Source organism: Salminus brasiliensis, chromosome 8 (assembly GCF_030463535.1).
Source record: "Salminus brasiliensis chromosome 8, fSalBra1.hap2, whole genome shotgun sequence".
NCBI classification, from domain to species: Eukaryota; Metazoa; Chordata; class Actinopteri; order Characiformes; family Bryconidae; genus Salminus; species Salminus brasiliensis.
In genome coordinates, this window is record NC_132885.1 from 7,082,015 (window position 1) to 7,106,298 (window position 24,284).

Here is a 24,284-nt window from a genome sequence, read left to right on the forward strand (position 1 = left end):
GGCAGCCCGTGTGGAGTCCAGCATCTCCGAGGGCAGCCCGTATGGAGTCCAGCATCTCCGAGGGCAGCCCATGTGGAGTCCAGCCAATGACCAGTCCAATGACTGTAGTATCATCAGTAAACTTGATGATGCCGCCTGTCTGATGGTTGGTGTGAACATGTCCTGAATCTGCTGGCTGTATCTGCATGACTGTATGCACTGCACTGCTGCCACATGATTGACTGCATGAATGAATTGCATGTAAAACGGTGCTTGTAAAAAGTGTAATATTGACCAATTTTACGGAGACAATAACCCCCATTCATCTCTTCCCCTTTAGCCTGAGATCTGTCTACAGACTGCAAAGGATACAAGCACACTTGGTGAGCCCGTTCAGCAAAACACAGTGTCTGAATAACTAGGCGTTTCCAGTTGCTTTGCTGTTTGCTTAGAGAACTGAGGAAGTCTGTGTATTTTCGTCCTTGTGAGCAGATGTCCAGCAACGCAGGTGCAGAGGTTTTGTTTGAGAGAGTGGGGAATGCTGGCGTGATCACGCTGAACCGGCCCAAGGCTCTCAATGCGCTGAACCTCACTATGATCCGGCAGATTTACCCTCAGCTTAAGGTGAGTGGACTACCCTTACCTCAGTTTCTGATGAATCATTTATTTATTTATTTATTTATATTTATATATATATATATATATATATATATATATATATATATAACAGAATCAGGGGGCCCCGAGTGGTCCAGTGGTCCAAGGCGCTGTCAGTATGATCAGAGGATTGCTGGTTCGATTCCCGGTCATGCTGCTAGCTATTGGCAGCTGAGGCATCAAGAGAGTACGATTGGCCTTGCTGGGTAGATGACTGCAGTGTGTTGAAGCCGGGTGTGTATGCGGCGCTTCCCTCCAGTTGTGTTGGTTGGCGGCAGTTTGAAAAATGAGCAGCTTGACCAACACACCTGGATGGAAGCGCCACATACCCGGCTTCAACACACTGCAGTCATCTACCCACCAAGGCCAATCGTACTCGCTCGAGGCCTCAGCTGCCAATAGCTAGCAGCATGACCGGGAATCGAACCAGCAATCCTCTGATGTGTTGGTCCGCCCTCACTAGTGTTGGGGGCATCGCACGCGATGAGGGGAGAGAGTATGTACAGGGTATTGGGTAATTGCCAGTCCAAATTGGGGAAAAATGAGTGAATAGAAAAGAAAATAGAAGCAGCTGTGAATAACTGCAGTTAGTGCATTTCTTGCTGTCATTACCTGATCATTCTGCTTTGAACACTTAACCAAAGTAAACAAAAACGGTTCCCTATGCTCTATAGGCTGTTCCATAAATAGACAGTACATTGTGTTTCACTGTGTTGCAAAACATAAATGAATAAATTAATTATTTTTACATTTTATTTAATATTTTTTATTTATTTAGGATTTGGGCAATGTGGCGATATTTTATTGTATACAGATCTTTTGATATTGTGCTGCACAGTGTGCTTTTATAAGTGAGTATACTGAGAACACTGACCAACTCTCTTCTTTACAGAGTGTAATTAGCCTTAATTTAATTGGATGGGGTAGAATGGAATAAAGAGTACTGCACTTACAGTACAGTAGGGGAGAGCATTTAAAACTGCCTACTTTTTTTTTATGCATGACAAACTGTTGCCACCAACACGTCCGGTTTACCATTCAGATACCAGATTTTCATCTTCCAGTACCGAGTACAAATACTGAGACCAACTCTGACTTAAATACTGGACAGACGGCTCTAAATCCTGATATTCATAGTGTTCAACTTTATATAGGTTGTACTTTTTTTCTTTTTATATGTCTGATCCCAAATAAGACACAATAAGCTTGAAAGAACAGTGTTTACTGGATGAGGAACTGCACATTTAAAAGGTTTCAGAGCAATAAAAAAATACAAATTGCCACAGTGCAGAAACACGTGCAGGTGATCTTGCTTCAGCTTCCTCAAACAGCTTTTATCTGGTGTTTAATTCACATTTCAGAGCAGTGGAAAAACACCAGTTTAGAAACAGAAAGAGCTTCTGCATTAGTTTCACATTCAGGTTCACATCTCTGTGTAAAAAGCTACTAAACTTACAATAATAATAAAAAAAATATATATATATATATATATGTGTGTGTGTGTGTGTGTGTGTGTGTGTGTATGTATATATGTATACTTTACTAATAAAGGATTATCTTATCTTATTGTCTCGTATGTATGTGTATGTATGTGTGTGTGTGTATATATATATATATATATATATATATATATATATATATATATATATATATATATATATACACACACACACGTATGGCGTCGGTAAGCTTCATGGTATCTGTGCTCTCTATTACTGATACTGTGTGCCAATACCGATACAGCATTTTTACCATATCGCCCATCGCCCAGCCCTATTGTCAAGTACAGTGGATCTATTTTGTGATTGGCCGTCTCTTGTGTGTAGAAATGGGAGAGCGATTCAGAGACTGAGATTGTAATCATCAAGGGTGCTGGAGGTAAAGCTTTCTGCGCAGGAGGGGACATTAGAGGTAAGCGTGATTTAAGAAAGACACAATGTAGTTTTAAATAGGCTGGATTTAGTAAAACAGTCAGGCACTTTACAAGCATCTTACCTTTATACAAGCCTGAATAGCACAAACCATCATAACATGACATTAAATACCTTCAGTGAAGTAAAGCAGGTAAATATGTTCAGTCTTTTTTGTGTTGTCATGGATACTGAATGTGATCGATTGTACTTCTGCTTGTTTCTAGCTCTCTCCGATGCTGGGAAAGCTGGAGATGCTTTAGTAAAAGACCTTTTCCGTGAGGAATACATTCTGAACAATGCTATAGGTATAAACTACCTCAGACCTCTATTTTGCCGCATGTTCTGCCGTTCTGCCGACCTTTGAAGTTGTCATGGTGGCTTATTAGATCCCACTTCTCATTTTAGGTACCTGTAAGAAGCCATATGTGGCCCTCATTGATGGAATCACAATGGGAGGTGTAAGTATTTTATTTTTTTTTCTTCTTCTTCTTCTTCCCCCTCTTTGTTCACCTAAAGCACTACTGATCAGGGGACAGGCGAAACCAGAGGGGTAGTGGTGGCACTGGCTGCCCCTGAAATCTGATTTCCTACTGGGTGCCACCCAAAGCTTTCTTTGTCATACCTGGGTTATTAGGATGCCTCCACTCATTCATGCAGTTTGACTCCGGCACCGGCAGAGTGAAGCAGAAGTGAATTTTGTAAAACTGCTATTCGGTGTGATGTTCTCTCTATGTTCTCTCTGTACGGGTGGGTTGTTGGCACACACTCTTTCTCGCACATTCATTTCCAGAAAACCCGATATGGCTTAAGGAGAGTAGGCATTATGTATCGCTCCCATTAACCTTATACTGATTTCTCTTACTGTTATGAACCGCATTATTTAACATTAGCTTTGCCAATTTAATAACATGCTTTAAGTTAAAACAATAAGTAATACATAACAAATAAATAAATAGATAAATTTGTATATCGCTATATTTAGCATAGCTAAATGCTATATGACTGGTAAGGTAAATAAAAAATCTGTTGGTTACATGTATAGTAATTGCAAGTTATGTCATGTAATTTATTATTTATTTTGTATTATTATTTTTTTTAACCAGATACTTTTTGTTGTTGCATCGACATGATGGATGGACCAATAGAAATGCTCCAGAATTATTTTGAATTTTTTTTTTCATTGATAAGAGTTTTCCCATTTCTGTAAAGTTGCCTTTACATTTGTTTCACAATGACAGAAATAATGTGTGAAATTTGATGAATTATTTATAATTGTACACATATTTGGGTTTAAATCGGTCTAAAGTTGTCCTAGTCACCCACTGTATATGGACAAAAGTATTAGGACACTTCTAATGAATTGTTTTCTCTGAAATCAGGAGTATAAAAAGGTAGTGTATCCCGCTACACCAATCAGTCCTTGGGCAAGACTACTAACACTACATTGGCCCGCCTTTTGTTATATAAGTAAAAGCTAAATGCCATAAATGTAAATGTACTGTCCAGGAAAGATTTTGGAGCCTTGTTCTATAGGTTTTATTGCAACAAGATCACTTAACCACCCAACTCATCCCAATAAGCTTGGATGGAGCACCAACTGCTCCACAGCTCAATGCTGGGGGGCTTTATGCCCCTCTAGCCCATGCCTGGCATTAGACAGCATGGTGCCAATAGGTTAATGTTTATCTGATCCAGAGAGTCCTAATCTATTGGAAGTACTTCTAAAAGGTACAGTGTACACTGTACAGCGAAATGTGTCCTCCACATTTAACCCATCTGGTAGTGAACACACACTCACACACACACATGTGTTAGGGGCAGTGAGCACACATACACACCCAGAGCGGTGGGCAGCCAACTCCAGCGCCCGGGGAGCAGAGAGGGTAAAGGGCCTTGCTCAAGGCCCCAACAGTGGCAGCTGGAGATGCTGAATTACATGGCAGTGACAAGAGAGGCTCGATGATTCCCGGGTACAGGAGGAAGCATGTGGCACTGCTGAGACAGACTTTACCCGCAGTTCTGCTCCTTTTTGAGAAGTGCTCTGTATGATAAATGTTTCTGTAAGAATTTTATCGTTCATGTTCTACAACTTTCCAACCACCAGATGGCAGTCAGTGCACGTCTGAGTTTGCAGACAGGCTTTGTAAAGGGTTGTAGGCTGGAGTCTCCTGATTTTGGTGCAGTTTGTCTCTTCTAATCCCTAAGAAAAAAAAAAATCTCAGGGAAACTAAAAGGGAGTGCTCAGACAGCTTATCTTAATGGCTTGCTTCATGATATTCTGCAAATCTCCCCTAAGCAGAGATGAGGATGTCCAGTTGGAGGCTGTAGCAGATTCATTTACGTATATATCTGTATGATGAGGCTGTTATGGTCGCGGTCATACAAGAACCTTGTATTTAGCCATTTTTCACTTTTTAACATTAAATTGGAATTGGGCAGTTATTCTTTATATTAATTATGAAGATTATATTTATATATTCCTAAATTTATATTTATAAATGAAGATGAAAAGACCAATAGAAATGCTCCAAAATTACATATAAATCATCAAAATAAATATGTTTTTATTTTTACTTCTATTAAAAGTTGCCATACTATAGGTTTTTGGGGTTTTAACATGGCAGAGACAAGATATAATGTAATAATGTAATGATATAATCTTGTCCTAAAGGCTTTAAACCCTTAAACTCCCAGCAGCCTGTTCAGACAGTCTGAGGGCACTGACTGTGCATTGATCTTTCCATATAATGACCCTTCTTCACTTTTAACGTGGTACTTCAACAGCATGCACTACTATCTACCACCTGTCTAATCCTCTTGAGGCCTGTTGTTGTGAGTCGGACTGTTGGTGTGGTGTTCTGGCATCTGCACTGTAGTTGTTATGTAATATGAAGTCTGTGCTGTAACCCATGTTGTTTAGATTACTCTATACTGTGACCTCCATGATGTGCCGTGACTCATAAACCCTCTCTAATCCCTCATTATTCAGACCTGCACTGTGCAGATAATCCAGTAGGTGACAGCAGTGAGCTTTCTTCACCAAAAGCTCCTCGGTTTGTTATGAATTAGATGCTCTGGGCCCTCTGATTGGTCGGGCTGCGGAGTGACGTCAGAACATGTTGCTGCCTGTTTTTCTTTTTTTCTCCAGGATTTGTGTGGAATTTGTACAGAAACATGACTTTGCCTTTAGCTCCCCCATGACAGTGTGTGTGTGTGTGTGTGTGTGTGTGTGTGTGTGTGTGCTCAGTGTCTGCCGAAGTGCCCTGGGCCAGTTTTGTTTTGCCTTTGCCGTGCTTATTATAAAACAGCAAATTTAAATTCCTGAGCTGGTCAGGCAGTGCAGTCCTGTCTCTGGCTAAGCTTGGCATGCTTTTAGAGCCTTGTTGTCATCGTGAGGTGGATGGAGTGATACCCTGGACTGACGACGTGGAGGCATGTGCTGCCGCTCAGGTCCGGTGCCTCTTAATCATTGAGTGGCGCTAGTCGAGGTCCAGAAAGACTTGGGCTGGGCTGGGTATGTGGGTCAGGCTTAGTGCGGCTGGCTGGTGCTCAGGGGAAATGAGGATGTGGGGCTCAGCATTAGCGCTCATCCCCAAAGGCTCCTAAAGGCTCCTAAAGGCCCCTAAAGGCCAGGGCTGCCATGGTTCTAGATAGTTTGGCTCAGTTTTAGTGAGTTGTCATCTTTGCTAAATATGGGAACAGGTCTGGTGAGAGGTCCCGTGCAGCTCCACGAGCTGGGGCCTGGAGTGGAGATGATGGGGGCACTATTCACCCTATTACAGTCAGTGGACCATCAGCGTAATCTTGGAGCTGGTGTTGGAGGTACAATTGCTACATAATGTCTGCAAATTTAATACGAAGCGTGCTCTACACTGACAGAGTGTCTGCGAGTCCAGAAAAGTCTCGAGGGGCATGAAGCTTTCATCATTTTTCTTGTATTTGAATTATTTCAGACTACATTCATTCGACATCCATTGTCCATTGAATCCACTCCCCATATAGGCGTAGTCTTATAGTTCCAGACTGTAGTTCATCTGTTTTTCTGGATACTTTTTTTTTAGCCTCCTTAGCCTCCGTTCTTTAATGGTCAGGACCCCACAGGACTGACCACCACAGAGCAGCTTTAATTTAGGTGGTGGGTCGTTCTCAGCACTGCAGTGACTGCACTGACGTGGTGTCTTTGTGTGTGTTGCGCTAATGGTTCGAGTGGCTCAGACACAGCAGTGCTGCTGGAGTGTTTAAACACGGTGTCCACTCACTGTCCACTCTATTGGACACTCCTACCTAGTTGGTCCACCTTGTAGATAAGGGAAGGTCAAAGACAGAAGCTCTATATCTGTTGCTGCACAGTGTCTAGTCCTTAATTAGTGCCTGCAGGATGCTTCCTCGCAGGACGCTGCCCACTGGACGCTGCCCACAGGACGCTGTTGGCTGGATATTTCTGGTTGATGGACTATTCCCTGTCCAGCAGCACCGCTGTATCTGATCGTACCAGCACAACACTAACGCACCGCCACCTTATCACTGCAGTGCTGAGAATGACCCACCACCCAAATACTACCTGCTCTGTAGTGGTCAGTCCTGTGGGGTCTTGACTATTGAAGACCAGGGTGAAAGGTAACTAACATAGTTTGCAGAGAAGCAGCTGGTCTACAGTCTGGAATTATAGAGCTATACAATGCTTCTCTATAATAAGTAGAGCTGATATAAAGGACAGTGAATGTAGAAACAAGGAGGTGGTGCTAATGTTATGGCTGTGATGATCAGTGTATAGTATGGTGAACAGACAGCTCACCTGACCCAAAGCCCTATTTGATGAGGCAGAACAGAAGCCCTAATAACACTGGCCTCTAACTGTCGTGTCCTGGATGAGCAAGCGTGTGTGACGTGGGCAGGCCAGTGGAGTCACCGAGGCTGCCGTGAGCTGAGAAGTCTTTGTGATCTACAACAGCCTTTCCTTCTTTACTGTGGAGGCATGAAAAAGGATGAACCGAGCGTAGGTGGGGGCTACTGACAAGGGGGGAGAGTTACTGTCTTTAGGGTAGAGTTGTGCTGAGTTGATCTGAGGTCAGTGTGCACGCATCTTAAACACACATCACTCCAGGAAGCCACTAGCTCGGGATTTTCAGCAAGCCTCCCATCCAGATATTCTTGTGCTTCTGCATCCTCGCCGATCAAGCTAACTGTCGGCACAGAGACCAGGCAATAAAGCCGTAGTTTGGCAAAGCGTCTAATTTGCACTGTTGCACTGAAGTCTGCTGTTTTAACTTTACCAATGAAGCAAACAAGCGATGGAAGCGATGGGATGGTTGAGGACCATTTCTTTGTAAATGCACAAGAGTATAGAACCTTTTTCTGAAGTTTAAAGAGTCCATATGCAACAGTTTTATTACGTTTAGGTCTACATATGCTATTTGCATGTCTTATTATGCATCAGAATTATGTATTGATGCACCAATTGCAGTTTTCCAAAAAACATATAACTGTCTGATTCAGATGTTCTTTCTCTCTGAGAATAATACATGATAGTTGGAACTTTTCATAAATATTATTGATTATATATTACATTTAACATTTAAGGCATTTAGCAGACGTTCTTCTCCAGAGCGATTTACAAAAGTGCTTTGCTATTTACCCAAGAAAAACCTTAGCTAGTTTGAATAGGCTAAAAATTCAAGTTTTAGACACTATTAAACACAAGTCAGTAAGGAGACCACTCTGCAATTCGCCCAAGTACTCTCGGAAGAGGTGGGTCTTCTGTCTGCGTTTGAAGACAGCAAGCGACTCTGCGGTTCGGACACCCAGGGGAAATTCGTTCCACCACTTTGGTGCCAGAACAGAAAAGGCCTGGACACTACAATGTTACATATATTAAATATATACTTATATTAGTTATTTTTTTGTAACTATTGTAGATTAAACTCAAACATCTGAAGCTGTTAAATAACTTAAAACACATTAAACGCACGTTATATTTGTGTAATTTTATTTATAAATTTTTATTATTATCTATTTTGCAGTCAATGGCTGAGGCTACTGTCTTTTCCTAAATGCACCCATTATTCAACCAAACACACTGACCAGAGTTTCCACTGCATCTTAAACTTTGGGTGTTTTGGGGAAATCTCTAAACTATCTGTCCAAATGTTTCTGGACACCTCTTCTGACAAATGCATTCAGCTGCTTTAGGTTGCACCCATTACTGCCACAGATGTGCAAATGCCTACACATACACAGCTGATCTAGTCCCTGTAGAAAAGTACTGGCAATTGAATGGTAGACTGTGGAACAGGTAAGTATGAACCTATTGGCACCAGGCATGGAATAGTCCACTTTTGGTGCATGGTGATCATCCAACATTCTGACCTCACTAATGCGCTCATCATTGAATGCAATCAAATTCTTTACAGCAATGCTCCTCCAAAATCTAGTAGAAAGCCTTTTTCCCTGGACAGTAGAGACAGCTACTCCAACAAAACCAGGATAAAATACCCCTGATTTGGGCAGAAATGGTGAATGAGCTGGTGTCCCAATACTTTTGTCCATATAGTGTATTTTAGTAACCAAATCAAGATGTGATCTATTCGAACTTTCCCTCAACTGAGAACGTTTGGAACGAAAGAAGTGATGAATCGTTTGGGCAGGGCGCTGGATCAGGCAGCAGGCTATCGGAGCGCCAGCAGAAGGGCATGCCTTTGATCCTGCTCGGCCATGAATGCTTCTCAGACACCTCCCTCCCATCACTCCTTGCAGGCTCCTCCTGGGCCTGATCGCCTCTGCATATTTCCAGCATTGGTCAGTTAGGGTTCTGGACCAAGAGATGAGGAGAATGCACAGAACTGCAGCATGTGGGCACGATGAGCTGTGATTTAAGATCAGGACCTCCTTTCAGTCCAAAAGCCTTCACATTAGAGAGGGTGCTTGTGAAGCGTCTGTCTCGTTAGAGAAGGATTGTATGTTCTGGGTTTTTCTTCCAGAGGATGAGCTGGAGGTTTGATCACATCCATCAGTTGTCCAGGAGGTTATGAAGACCACAATAAGCTGTAAAATGAAGGAACAGATGTGAAAGGGCTTCTCCCTTTAAGACTTAAGGTTTTGGGAATGCAGGTTTGGGCTCAACACTGGTGGAATCCAGAGCTATTTGTGTAGATTGTGTGCTTGTTTATCTTTGCATGTTTGTTGGCATGCGTGCATAAATTGGACTTTAGGACTGAAGATACACTCCTTATTGGCTTATTACACACTAAGGTGTATTACTCTGTAACTGCAGGGACAAACTCTGGTGGGCTATACTCTGGTAATAGACGTTTGCAGTAACGCTTTTCAGCCCGTCAGCGGTCCATAGGCTGATTAAGGGGTTAATAATCATTTTAAACATCAATGATAAAATATTACTAATCTAATATGAAAGTAATATCTTAAATTATTCCAATTAATAATAAATAAAAAAAAATACATTTAATCTGTCTGGATGCTAAATGTCCAGACTTGCTGCACGTACACACTCTTACATGCTGCTTGACTCATATATTTTAATAATAATATAACTCAATCTGAGCTGTTTGGATTGATCACAACAAAACATTACAACCTGAGATTGACGTGACTAGAGCTCAGTAACAGAATTTAATTAGAGATGTCCCGGTCTTGATCTTGCTCTCCTTAGGTGGGTAGGATGACCTCAGCATTTCAGTTCAGCCATGTCACTCCACTGCTGCGTTCTCTCTTCACTGGCTTCCTGTTGCTGCTGCCTTCATCAGATTCAAAACCCTGACTCTGGCCTACAAAACCTAGACTGGACCAGCCAGCCCCTCCGTACTTGATGGCAGTGGTCAAAAGTATCAGTACCAAGAGCCCTTCCATTTTACATTTACATTTTATGGCATTTAGCTGACGCTCTCATCCAGAGCGACTTACAAGGTAGCTCGTATTACAGAGGTGGGCCAATGGAGTGTTAGGAGTCTTGCCCAAGGACTCTTATTGGTGTAGCGCAGCATAGTCACCCAGACCGGGAATCGAACCCCAGCCTCCCACATGGTGTTGTAGCTCAGTGGCAGGTAGTGGTGTTATCTGTTGCGCCACCACCAACCACCTTCCACCTTCGAGTACGGCTCGGCTCGACCCGCCATCCTTTAAGATCTACGGAAGACGAGCGTCCAGACTTTTTTCTGTCCTCGCAGTGATGTGGTGGAACGAACTTCCCCTGGGTGTCCGAACAGCAGAGACGCTAGAGTCGCAGCAGAGACGTAGACTGAAGACCCTCCTCTCCGAAGTGTAGTGTAGTGTCGAGTACTGTGGTCTCCATACTGACTTTTGTGTTAGTAGGATCTAAGCTTAGAGGGATGTTTTGGATCCTTGATGCCCACGTTTAAAAAGTATTCCCTGTGCTTACTCATCAACAAGCATCTGATGAGTTGGATCTAGGTAAGAAAAATGCTTAATGAGTAGGTGTGTCCAAACTTTTGAATGTTTCTGTGGATATTTCAGATAGCAGTGGAATCTCAGATATGACTTATTGTGGATATGAGTACCATTGTTTGTTTGTTTGTCTGTTTGTTTGAGGAGGAATGAGAATGCAGAGGCTTTGGGCTCCTTTGCTGGCTCCATATAAATAAATGTAGCATGATGATGCCCATATGGAGAATCATCATAATTATCAAGCAGAACCCCAGGACAGATGCTGTAATCATCTAAGAGAGCGAAATTCAGACGTAAGTGGTGCTCTTGCGTGCCGTATGAACAGCTGTCCAGGACTGCTGGACTCTAGATGGTTAGCTGCCCTGCTGTTTAAGGACTCAAGGCAGCTTAGAGAGGAACTCCAGCTTTAATAGATGGACACTGGCTCGTCACACCCAGGAGAGAAGTGGTGGTTTGTTTAAAGGCCTGATGGTTAAGTGCTTTGATGTGTTGCTCATGGATTAGCTTAAGGAGATGGACGTCTATCTGTGGTAAACAGGTTAGATTAAATGAATGAAGACGACGTCTCGGCTGTTCATGGACAAATGGTCTGCCTCCAAGATCTGACCGGTCCTGTTGGTTATGCTATAGAGTTGCTTAATGCTTGCTGAGGTGATGCTTTGGGGCTGCTATGGTATCCCAGGTGGTTGCTGTGAGGTTGCTAGAGTTATTATGGTTGCCATGGGATCCCATGTGGCTGCTGTGGAGTTGCTAAGTGGTTGCTATGGTATCCCAGGTGGTGGTTGTGGTGTCTCAGGTGGTTTCTAGGGTGTTGCTATGTAGTCAGTAGGGTGGAACAGTTTTTGCCTGGCGGTTGCTGTGGCATCCCAGGTGGTTGCTTTGGTGTTGCTAAGAAATGAATTGCTAAATTGGTGCTGTAGTGTTGCTAGTTAGCTGCTAAAACGTTGCTTAGTAGATGTTGGGGTTTTGCTTAATGGTTGATATGATATACCTGTTGGTTGCTATGGAGTTGCTTAATGCTTGCTGAGGTTATGCTTTGGGGCTGCTATGGTATCCCAGGTGGTTGCTATGAGGTTGCTAGAGTTATTATGGTTGCCATGGGATCCCATGTGGCTACTGTGGAGTTGCTTAGTGCCTGCTAGGGTGATGCTAAGTGGTTGCTATGGTATCCCAGGTGGTTGTTGTGGTGTCTCAGGGATATACTGTGGTGTTGCAAAGAAATGAATTGCTAAGTTGATGCTATAGTGTTGCTGGGGTATTTAAGGTGGTTTCTAGGATGTTGCCAGTGGATGCTGTGGTACCCTTGTAGGCGGTTGGGTGTTCCTAATGTATGTATCATTCTGACGCGACAAAAATGCGTAAAAATTGGTTGCTACGCAGAAACAGTTCGCCTGATCAAAAAAGCTGTATGCTAGCAAATATCGGACAGAACAATCTGGAGCTGGAACAGTGCCAATGCTTATAAAATTCTGCACTGTATAATAAGAGAAAAGGAAGCAGATGAAATGTGCAGAGTGTCTAATCTCCACTGTGAGCGCAGGCCATGAGTGAGCGCAGGACACATTCTCAGTATTCTGGTACTGGAGGCAGAGAGGGGTCCTGATGTTGGTTGGGGCTGAAGCTGTGGGGTTCTCATTCACACCTGATGAACCCACTTGTCTCCCTCGCTTGATGAAGCTTAATGGAAAGCTATATTAAGGATGCTATTCTGAAGAAACCGCGTCTCCATGGTGAAGTCTTTCCAAGTGCACCGCTGGGCGATAGCTATCAGATGAGGCTACTCTTAAAATATATTTTAAGAGAATTTATTTTCCACATCAGTCTTCCTGATAAGAATCCGCGGCTCGCTGGGTGGGATTTTCCATCGTGCTGAGATGGATCTGGCCTTTCTTTTTTTTTTTTTTTTTTTTTTCTTTTTTTTTAAACAAAACCTCCGCCAAATATCTCGGAGAATTAGTAAGAGTTTCCGACGTTCCAAGACGAATGTGTGGGCTGGGCGTGCAATCCATTCTTTTCACAAAAGAGGCAGCATGAAGATAAATGAAGAAGATAGAGGTCACTAAATTTAGAGTGTTTACAGCGTTCCTTTCTGTGTTTCGACACTTAAAAGCTCACTGTTATGAGATCGCTGCTCTTATATGAAGATATACAGCACTGTTATGTCTGATCCGGTGCAGTCCTGGTCCTCCTAGATCGTACTATTGTGCCTTTCAGAACCAGATCTGATCAGCGGCATTGTACAGTACATTACGTATCGGCACTGTCATGCAAAAACCCAGTATCTCTGTTGATAATAAGAACCTGGCAGTGTTTCTTCATGATGAATAGACCAGCAGAAATGCTTCAAAATGTCTACATTGACATCCATTTAACATTTAGAAGGTATTTCCTTTCCATGCTGTTTTGGAGATACAAGGTTTTGGCCTGACAGCGACGATATACTTCACTCAGAATATCCAAAGCTCGTGATTGACCCCAAATTTAAGGTACTTTTGAGCTCCAACTCTGCCAGAAATGAGCCACACTGTAACCCTAATGCAACAGTTTGCAAGCAGTGAGCCCTGGGCTTCCATGACCCTGTCGGAGGTTCAATGCAGGTCCTTCATTGGAGCACTTTTGGTTGGTACTGACCACTACATACCAGAAAGACCTTCCAGCTGCCATTTTGGACATGCCATGACGTTATCTGGCTTTATCTAGAACCTTTAGCAGTAGGTAGGGGTTCTTTAAACTACACCTTATGTCTTGAATTGGCCCTCAGGGTCATGGACCTAAGTATGGCCAGATATTAATTCCAACCCAACTTGGAACAAACACAGAATTGTGGAAATTGTGGTTTGGAGGTCCTTGAGGACTGGTCTGAGAACCACTGCTTAAAGGGAACCAAAAGACATCACAGCATCACAGGAGGCTCTCCTCACTCAAACCACAGAGACACAGAGTTCTTCAGAAGAAGCTGAAGGAGTTCTTCTGTGTCATCGCTTCCAGGAAAGATCCAAACATCCTGTCCTCACCTTTATTTTGGGCCTTTTTTTCGGTCCTCTGGGTGGCTGAGACCGAGCTGAGCATATTCAAGAACCACTGTGGCGCCAAGCCATGCTCTGGTCACTGTCTGCTCGCAACTGCTGTTGTCTGAAGCAGCGCTGGGTGCTGTTTTCCCTACATTTATCTATCAGGTTCTGCACGGTCATTATCCTGCAGTGGCTCTGTTATTACACTCGCCATGTGCAGACATAACAATTCAATTAAGCCGGGGTAGAGGCTCTACTTGCCACTGGGTGAGTCAAGAAATGCTCAGCCATTTCTGTCTTTATTTATTTATGATTTGTTTATTTTTATTATTTTTGTACTTAAAAAAATACTTTAATTAATTAATTCTAAAACTGATAACAGCTGCAGCATCACAGTATTTGAGACGTTGGCTGTTTTTGTTGATACTTTGCCTTTAAAACAGCTAAAGCAGCGTTATGTGAGAATTGGTATTTTTTGCTTCGGGGCTCCCTCTACAGTTACAGAGTGTAATTCACTTTAGCACCACTGCTTTAAATACTAAGCATGCTTTGAGCGCCCCCTCATGGACAGTTCGAAATGTACATTTAGCTGGTGCGTCATGATACTCATTGGTTTCTTACACCCCACTAACAGTCTATTCTCATGCCTTCCGCCTGTGTTTTTTAAAAAGCGGTTGTCTCGAAATGAGGGGTGTTCAGGTCAGTTTCTTGTCAATGTCTTGGCAACAAAAAACACAGGAGCGCCACTGACCGAAAACAACCTAGGCAGACGTCCACAGTCAGATGTTCGTTGCTATCTTGGCAGTGAATTGTCAACACGGCGTGTGCAGCCCGACGCTCGTACACCCCCTCTTTACACCACTGAAATATCAGTCCGCACTCATTAAAAGTAACAGCCATACACACCCTGTTTGGTTTAATAGTGCACGTTACGCCCCCAAAAACACACCTATGATTAATTAATAGACTTAGGACATGCCTTTTACGCGTTTTGAGCCGAACAAGGCATTCTTTCCCATTTTTACGATAGCAAAGACATACCGATACGCCCTAAATCAAGCTGTGTGGTGCACGGTTGACTGCATGCCTGAGATCGCTAACATAGGGCCCATAGAGGCCGGTATCTGAAGATAAAGAAGCATGAGGAATGAGGCGTTAGAGTAATACTCGGGTTATGCAGGGTTTCCAGCCTAGAGTGGGCACCATTCTTCCTATTACAGTCAGTGAAACCTCTGATTAATTAACTAATTATTACATATTAATTCAAATGTAATATATGTATACTTGTACTTGCTTTTTACACTGTCTCTGTCTGAGAATCACTAATTATCAGAGCTTTAAAAAAAAAAATGGCACACTCTCCTGCCCCTGTCCTGGCTGTGTCTCAAACCGCACACCTCTACACTTTACTTACTACTCATACTACACATTATTAATACACTTTAAATGCTGGTGCACTGGTTTTAACATACTATTTAGCGCGACAGTCTCTTAGTGTGCGGTTTGGGACGCAGCCTTTGTGTTTGGTGTAAGAGGCACATGAGGGAAATCTGTCACGTGACACTAAATTTCAGGTTAATTTTATTTTTTGTTCTTTGGGGAGGCGCAGTGATGCTGCGGGTAGCGTGTATCGTACAGCTCCAGCAGCCTTGGGTCTTATCTGCGTGAGTTTTCTTCTGGGTACTCTTGTTGCCTCCGGTCACCTCTCAGAAACATGGTAGGTCATTTGGCTGTATAAAATATGCCTGGTGCCCCCTAGGTGTGAGTATGTGAAAGAATAGGAAGGTGGTCTCTGTTCAGGGGTTATTCCTGCCTTGTGCCCAGTGATTCCGGGTAGGCTCTGGACCCACTAGGACCCTGACTAAATTAAATGTGTTACTTTTCTCAGGACAAAAATTCAATGCAGATTTTGTAGCAACAGTTTAGCCGCTAATATTGCTAATACAGTTTTTATTATATATGACCACTGGACACTTTTTCTTTCCAGAGTCTAGATTCCAGGAAAACCTGGAGACATGGCTAATGACAGTGTCCTTGTTTTCAAGATAAGAGACCTGTAAATCTCCAGGAGGAGGGTTGTTTGTCGACCACTGCACTAGATCACTGTTTCTCAGTTATGGTCTTGAAGTCCATCTGCTTCGGGAATGTCAGCATTTCCCTGCTCTAACCCACCTGACTCATCTGCTGATTATTAAGCTGAATGAGCACTGCTGTGTTAAAGGCTCACAGTGCTTGTTTTGAACTGTTTATTATTATTGTTATTAATATCAAACCTATTTTTATAGCTTTTTTTGCAAATGGTCACCTCTGTTGGTCATCACAGTTCAGGTGTTTTGAGGAGCCAATGTCTCATCCCCCCCTGAGGCACCAGCAGCATCATTAAGCCATTTCTCTGGTCCAGTTTGCGGGTTGAGGGGGAGGGACGAGGCCAAGGGCTCGTGTCCTGACCCACTCCTACACCGCGGGAGGAGCTGATGAGCCCACTGATTTAATGAGCTGCACCGCTGGGACTGGCTGTGTGGGGGAGGTTTTCTAAAGGCTGATTTAATGGAGTTTACTTTATGAAAACTGAACGTTCAGTTGGGAGCCGTGTTTGCAGTTGTGCAAGGCTGAGAAGCCAGAAGATGACACTGACCTGTCTAGACTCTTAGTTGCACAAAGCGTTGTCAGCTATAGTTGAGTTACAGGGTCTAATATTTGTGTTGGATTAGGCTTTCATAATCTTCATAACCCACTATTCGACTGGTTTTATGGACAAAATCAATCATGATTAAAATGTATATGGTCACTTTCCTGTCTCTCTTCTATCTCTTATTTAGATAAACAGGCTGTTTTTGCTACAATGTCTTTAAAGGTGCCAAGAATGCATTTATTAAGATTTTTATGATGGATAAATACTAACTATGTGACTTTGGTTGGAGTGAAAAAGGCTCAGATATGGATATAAGTTTACCTGGAGGGAGAGAGCAGGGGCCAATTGTGCGCTCTCGGGTTCCTGGTAGTGCGTTAGACCGCTGAGCCACTCTGTGGATGAATATTAAAGCTTTAAATGCTCTTGATGGTCTAGCAGGTCTTGCACAGTTGTTAGGAGTCCCCTTTTGTAACTACGTGACTGTGTTTGGGGTGAAAAAGACTCAGAAATGGATATACAGGCTTACTTACCACCCTGTTATTTTTCCTCAGAATGAAACATGCAGATTTTCCTTTCATTGGGGGGGCTCTTGGAGAAAGAAATGATAGGCTCTGCTTTAAATGTCAGGTTTTCGACACCAACATGGCTCACAGAAGCCTAGCCTGGCACTGTACCAACAACATTGTAGTTATATTGTTGTAATGATTCTTATCAGATGGTGTTGCCGTCCTCACCTTCATTTGGATGGTGTAGCGTAGTGACTAACAACCCCTCCCTCTCCATGGCAGACTAGGGTTCGAGTCCCCTGCCAAGCAAGCACACAAGAGTCCCTGGGAAGACTCTGAACGCTACATTAAGCTTAACGAGGACAAGCTCTGTGTCATTTGTGCACGCACCTTTGCCAGCTAGGAGTGAGTAAAGGTTTGTGTCCTCTTGGTGTCACAGAGCAGTGACAGTTTGTTAGTAAGAGAACAACTGTGGTTCTTATCAGTAGCCTGACGACATCTAAACACCACAGATCATTTCTTACAGTGAGAAATGCTTGACCTTGGCCTATGGTCCGCCGCTGACGTCCCTGGTGTGTCTCTGCTGGGTGCCGTTCCTATTTCGGTCAAGTTTATTTATTACTGTCAGGGCGATGTAGCTGGGAGACCGCTAACAAGACGCCCTGACCTTTACATGGTGTGTGTAATCCAGGGCGCTCTTCAGCAGCCTGCTGCCCTGATTGAGGTGGCGCTGTGTGTGTAATCCTGCACAAATGCCTGGAATGTTGTCCGGGAGTGAAAGCTAAGGGGGCACGATATATAGAATATCAGTGGTCAACATATTATAGAGGGTCTGCACATGAGGTCACAATCGGTGGGAGTTACAGTGGCCACATCCACTGAAGGCACTGAAATGTGTGGAAGCTCACTGTGTGGTGAGGTCACAGTCTAGGAAAAAAGTGGGGGGGAAACCAAGCCCACCGTAGCTGAGAGTTTAGTGATATTCTAATTTGATTAAAAGGCAAAGCAAGCAAATCTGGATGAACCAGGTTATTAAATGTGCCTGAAAGCAGTGGAAAGCAGATGGTGCTCTGAACCCCATGGTTGAAACAAAGACTCTGAACTGGATTGGGGTTAAAATAGCCAATATCCGATCCATTCAAATATGCCTGGACCGGCCCCAATCCTGATCCACTGGATCGGATTGAGGTATCTCTTATATTTAGTGATTTTGATGTCTGAACTCTGGAGTGGTTAGTCAGTGGTCAGATAACTTCACACCCCCGAATATGCTGATCCTCCATCAAGCCTGGCTGGTGGATGTACATTATAGTTTGAGGAGTCTTTCATTGGGTGGGGTATGTACTGCCTCTTGTTACCTCCTCAGTCCATAAACTTTTGTCCAGTGTTGATGTTCTAACACAGCATGTCTTCTTTTTCTTTGTGTGTTTGCTTTTTGATTATCTCCACATCTTTTCAGACATACAGCGTTGAGTCATCTTCTCACAGTGGAAGGATTGACAAACACCTGTGGATATTTTCACTTAAGAGTGATGAGGGGGGAGAGCGCCATCTACCCACCTGGAGGGAGAGAGCAGGGGCCAATTGTGCGCTTTCGGGCTCCTGGTAGTGCGTTAGGCCGCTGAGCCACTCTGTGGATGAATATTAAAGCTTTAAATGCTTTTGGTGGTCTAGCAGGTCTTGCACAGTTGTTAGGAGTCTCCTTTTCTTTGTATCTTTGGGGGGGGGTTCCCCCACTTGGGTTTTTCCTTTTGTCCTTCTGTCTGCAAGATGATTATCTCTTGTGTTATCGATATTTTTGACTGAAAATGAAATAAATTGAGGGTGGTATCTGACTTGTACACACTTCAGTGTCTAAAGGTTGGGGGGGGGGGTAATGGGAGGCAGCATCTAATATTAGCAGCATCTTCAGAGATTCCAGCTGTCTTATGTTTACTTCATCAGTATTAATTAAAATGTGAATTTATGAGAAGCTGCATAAATTTGAAGATGCACAATGTGTTCAAATGTTTGTGCAGACTCATTCTAGTGAATGCACTCCGCTACTTTAACCTGCACCCATTGCAATGTCGAGAAGTATTGCCAATAGATAAAGCACATAAACATGAACCTATATTGGCACCGTGCCTAATGCCAGGCGTAGACTAGAGGGGTATAAAGTGCCCCAGTATTGAGCTGTGGAGCAGTGGAAGAACTATGCTTTCTGGAATGATGGATGGTGCTCCATCCAATAAAATTTGGGATGAGGTGGGAGGTTTGAGATGAGGTGGGCCAGGGTGTTGATCCACCAACATCTCACTAATGGTCTTGTGGCTGAATGCAATCAAATCCTCACAACAATGCTCCAAAATCTAGTAGAAAGCCTTCTACCCTAGACAGTAGAGAGAATTACTCCAATAAAGGCAGGATGTATTCCTTGATTTAGAAAGTAACAAGAGCTAGTGTCCCAATACTTTTGTCCATATAGTATATGAGTATTGTGTTTATGCCTGAAATTTGTTTGGGGTAGATGGACACTGGATGGAGGCCTGTCAGTCAGACAGCGCCTGTCTCCTCTGGCAATATCACATTTTCTCTCTCTCTCTCTCTCTCTCTCTCTCTCTCTCTCTCTCTCTCACCCCTAGGCGGCGGTGTCTTGACATTGAGTCTCAGACACGACTCACACCCAGTATTAAGAACTGGTTTCAAGCTAGGTCTGAGACCCAATGTAAGGACGCCGCTGCCTCAGCAGAGATGGACAGAGAGAGGGTTACTATGGCAACAGCACCTGCGGAGAGGCGGCATTTCCTTGGCAGAGCCGGGTCAGCCCAGCTCTGCGCATCTGTTCTGGAGGGTTTCCTCCCCGTTACCCTCAACCCTTCGCTTTCAAATGCGGACTAATTCCTCTTAATTAGACACACTCGCAGCGGACCCCGTAGAGGACTTAGCGGCCATTCTGCCGCCCTCTGCATCCGTCCGTATGCTGCCACTGGGGGTCCACAAGAGTCTCGCTCATCAATTCCCTCACTCTCGCCCCAGCTTATCGATTCCATCTGATGTCTTTTATTTTTGTTGAAGTATCTGTGTATAAAATGCAGTGTGAACTGACTTGCCTTTCATATCTCTCTCTCTCTCTCTCTCTCTCTCTCTCTCTTTCTCTCTCTCCTCCATCTTCCTCTGTCTCCCTCACTTCTTCCTCTCTCCACTTCTCTCCCGCTCTCTCTTGTTTATCTCCTTCTCTATCCGTCTTCCTCCCCTCTCTACCGCCCCCTCTCCTCGCTGTCTCTCCCTCTCTTCCACTCCAGGGTGTTGGCCTCTCGGTCCATGGGCGTTTTCGCGTGGCCACCGAGAAGACGCTGTTCGCCATGCCGGAGACTGCCATTGGTGAGAGCCCCAGTGGCCTGCATTTTCTGTCTATCCTACGAGACCCCAGTTCATTAATAATGCATTCATTATTCATTACACATCACAGCCCAGCCCAACCCAGCCCAGCTCAGCCCAGCTCAGCCCACCTCAGCTCAGTTATAGCAGCCCAGCTGAGCTGAACTACTTGGTTCTAGATTAGAAGCAGCAGGTCAGCGTCCACTGGAGCCTCTCAGTAAACATGTGCGTCCTCATAAGACCTGCAGGACGGTGGTTTTGGAAACAAAGCAGCGTGTGATTACACAGGTGTTTTTGAGTGATGCTGTAGAAGAACCACTTTGATTCTATAAAGAAGTGCAGAAGAAACAGTGTGGTAACGTGTAGATGTGAAGAACCTTTAAATTGGTGCAAAGGTTCTTTAGACCTTAAAAATACACAGATCTCATTGACAAAAGCCTTAACCAAATAAAGCCTCTGTTTGTGCTGAGTTCCACTGATCTTTGGAAGAATCGTCAACCCTACGCATGCCTGGGTGGTAGGACTTTGAGTACCCTGAAAACAGTACCTTTACTTCAGTACCTGAACGGTTAACAGTGGGAATGCAGCCGTGACTGAGGCCCAGTAATTAAAATGCATAGAAGCGTCCTTTTCCCTTAAGACCGGCTCATTGTTTGCTTTGCCTCTCTACACATACTGCATGTAGATACACTAGAAGGACAAAAGTATTGGGACACCTGCTCATTAATTGTTTCTTCTGCAGTCAAAGGTATTAAACAAAGAGTATATCCTGCTTTTGTTGGAGTAACTGTCTCTACTGTCCAGAAACGGCTTTCTACTAGATTTTAGAGGAGCATTGCTGTGAGGATTTGATTGCAGTCAGCAAAAAAGGCGTTAGTGAGTTCAGGATGTTAGATGATCACCACCTCACCTAATCCCCAACTCCCCAACTTATCCCAAAAGTTTTGAATGGGGCACCACCATCATTTCAGAGAGCACAGTTCTGGGGGGCTTTATACCCCGCTAGCCTGCGACTGGCATTAGGCAGCATGGTGCCAATAGGTTCATGTTTATCTGCTCCAGAGTGTCCTATTGTTTTGGCAGTACTTCTCGACAGGAACTAGACAAGTATTTGTGTGTATTTGCACATCCATGTCAGCAATGGGTGCAGCTTAAAGTGACCAAATGCATTTGTTAGGAAAGGTGTCCTCAAACATTTGGACACAGAGTATGATGGCCTTTGTGGGCAATAATAAAGCCTGTTTCTCTCTGAAAGTTTAAGCACAGTCCTGTTTAAAGCTCACAGTTGGCTGCTTTGCTGTTTCTTGGCTGGCTGTAGATCGGTGGTCTCCAACTCTCATCCTGGAGAGCTACCTTGCTGCAGGTTTGAACTCCAACCCAAAGCTAGCACAGCCAGTTCAGCTAGTTAAGGACTTCTGAAGGCAGTAATTAGTTGGGTCAGGTGTGGTGGATTAGGGTTGGATCCAAAGGCTGCAGATATGTAGCTCTCCAGGAGTAAAGTTAGAGACCACTGCTGTAGATCAATCCATTGTTTGTTCATGCAGAAGAAAGCTAGCACAAGATCTAGAGTTCATTCTAAATGTGGCGTTCACATCTGGAGTCCTACTGTTGTCTCTTAGTCAGGGATGCAGAAATATGATGATTATAGGCAGATGTTGACCATATTATTCATAGGCATATCTGCTTATACCATGCTGATGCCATTACGGACATGTAGAGATGGGCAGACCAGTGTTTTGGGGTCAATGTCGATCGCTCATTGTCTTTTAGCAATGATGATTCCAGATCACCACCGCTAATCGAGAGTGGGGCTGGATGCCACTGTAATGTTTTCAGCTTGGTAATGCTTCATCGTTTAGGGCTTTCATAATTGTATCTCAAGATGAAATTTTGGAATCAGCCGCCATCGTTGAACTCTAGCTGCGAGAGCCTGCAAATTCCTGTACATTCAGAATTGCTTTTTGTAGCTTAAAAATCCATCACCTCAGACACGAGTCCTTCAGCTTTCTGACTGTTACTGCTGTCTTTCTGGTCGTGGTGAAATGTGGTCTGCACAGGTTGCTGGCTTTTTTATGTGGTTAGTGGTGTTTGCTAGCTGTGCTGTGTTCTGATGGTCACTCTAATGGGCTGTGTGATGTAATTGGCTGCTCTTATTGGTGTTAAAAGCCTTTACTCTGATTTCTCCACAGCTAGTTTACAAATTTCACAAGTAGCTTTGGCCAAGTTTAAGTCGGGTATGTTTCATTTTCTATCCGCAAGCAGCAGAATTAAACTCTGGCCCTAATGGGCTTGTGCAGCCGGGAGTGAGGTCTATATTTGGCCTCTGGAGTAATCATACTTTGACCTCTGGTTAAAGCATCCAAGACAAGCGTCCAGGCTTTTTTCTGTCCTGCACCAAAGTGGTGGAATGAGCTTCCCCTGGGTGTCCGAACTGCAGAGTCGATCGCTGTCTTCAAACCCAGACTGAAGACCCTCCTCTTCTGAGAATACTTGGGCGAATAGTAGAATGGTCTCCTTACTGACTGGTGTTTAGTAGAGTCTAAACTTGGAGGATCTTTGAATTTTCAGTCTATTCTAACTAGCTGAGGTTTTTCTTGGGTAAATAGCAAAGCACTTTTGTAAGTCGCTCTGGAGAAGAGCGTCTGCTAAATGCCTTAAATGTAAATGTATTTCCACATAGTGGTTAAATGAGGAACTGCAACATACACCGCTGCAGCAGTTTGCAGAATATAGATCATTTGATCTGGTCGGCTCTCCAAAATAGCCAAGTTAGACAAACATCAGCCGATTAGTGATTGCATATTTGGTCTGAAAATGCAATACAGATACATAGCCCATATATGATGTGACCAGACAGCAGCTGCACCAGGCTTCAGTTCTGAGGTTCAGAATCTGGATCTGAAGCACTTCAGCTGCGTAGATCTAGATCCAAGTTCTCAAACTCGTTCCTGTGGAAATCTACTGGATAATTAGGTCTGAGGCCTGACATTCACAAGAGGGGTCTAGATTTCAGGCTGGTCTTTAACGATTTCCTTTTTCTCACGTTATCCTGTGGTGCGAGGGTGGGGTGTGTATAATCCAGCCTTTACCCACCGATCTGCTCACAGCTTAGTCGTGGCCACCCTGCCAAGACAGTTGAATCATAAATATTAAACATGTTCAATAAGTATGACTCAGCATCCTGTAGTGTGTGTTGGTTGGTGCCGGCTCTCTGACGTGGAGCACGACTTTATCATGTGTGAATGTCTGTAAACGACCGAGCTGAACAGAAGGTAACGTTAATTATATTTTAATTACCATAGAAAAACAGATAATTAATGGAATATATATATATATATATATATATATTATATAGGTGGGTATATTGTAATCTGTAATCTGCACCTGGTGGTGGTCTACCATGTTTGTTTTGAAGTCTCGATTGTTCATGAGAAACGTCACCAGTCCTGAGATGGATTCTGGTTTTTGAGAAGAACCTGAAACATTTACTGATCCCAAGACTTAAAGTGAAAATGACCGCATTACAGGCCTTCACTAGATACCCATTATCTGGTGATATGTGCAGGTCACATGCATTAAACGCCACATTTTTCTTTAAAGTTAGAGCGTTTTGCCCAGTTGTACAGTAGTCAAGTCAAGGCAGATTTATTTGTATAGCTCTTTACAACTGTTGTCGTCACAAAGCAGCTTTACATAATTAGTAATTAATAAAACACAGAGACAAAAAAGAAGACATAATGTAAGACATGAAGGATCAAAGACCCCCAGTGAGCAGCCAACGGCGACAGTGGCAAGGAAAAACTCCCTC

At 43.6% G+C, this 24,284-nt stretch overlaps 1 protein-coding gene across 1 annotated transcript in view; it reads left to right on the top strand.

Moving 5' to 3' along the window:
- The window catches only part of hibch (3-hydroxyisobutyryl-CoA hydrolase), a 50,229-nt gene that overhangs the window by 1,150 nt on the left and 24,795 nt on the right, over window positions 1-24,284 (top strand). Inside the window, exons 2-7 of the mRNA XM_072685001.1 lie at window positions 320-362; window positions 472-603; window positions 2,463-2,547; window positions 2,774-2,854; window positions 2,955-3,007; window positions 20,401-20,479. Coding sequence (XP_072541102.1) covers window positions 320-362; window positions 472-603; window positions 2,463-2,547; window positions 2,774-2,854; window positions 2,955-3,007; window positions 20,401-20,479 — 473 coding nt within the window. The remainder of the gene's footprint in view (window positions 1-319; window positions 363-471; window positions 604-2,462; window positions 2,548-2,773; window positions 2,855-2,954; window positions 3,008-20,400; window positions 20,480-24,284) is intronic.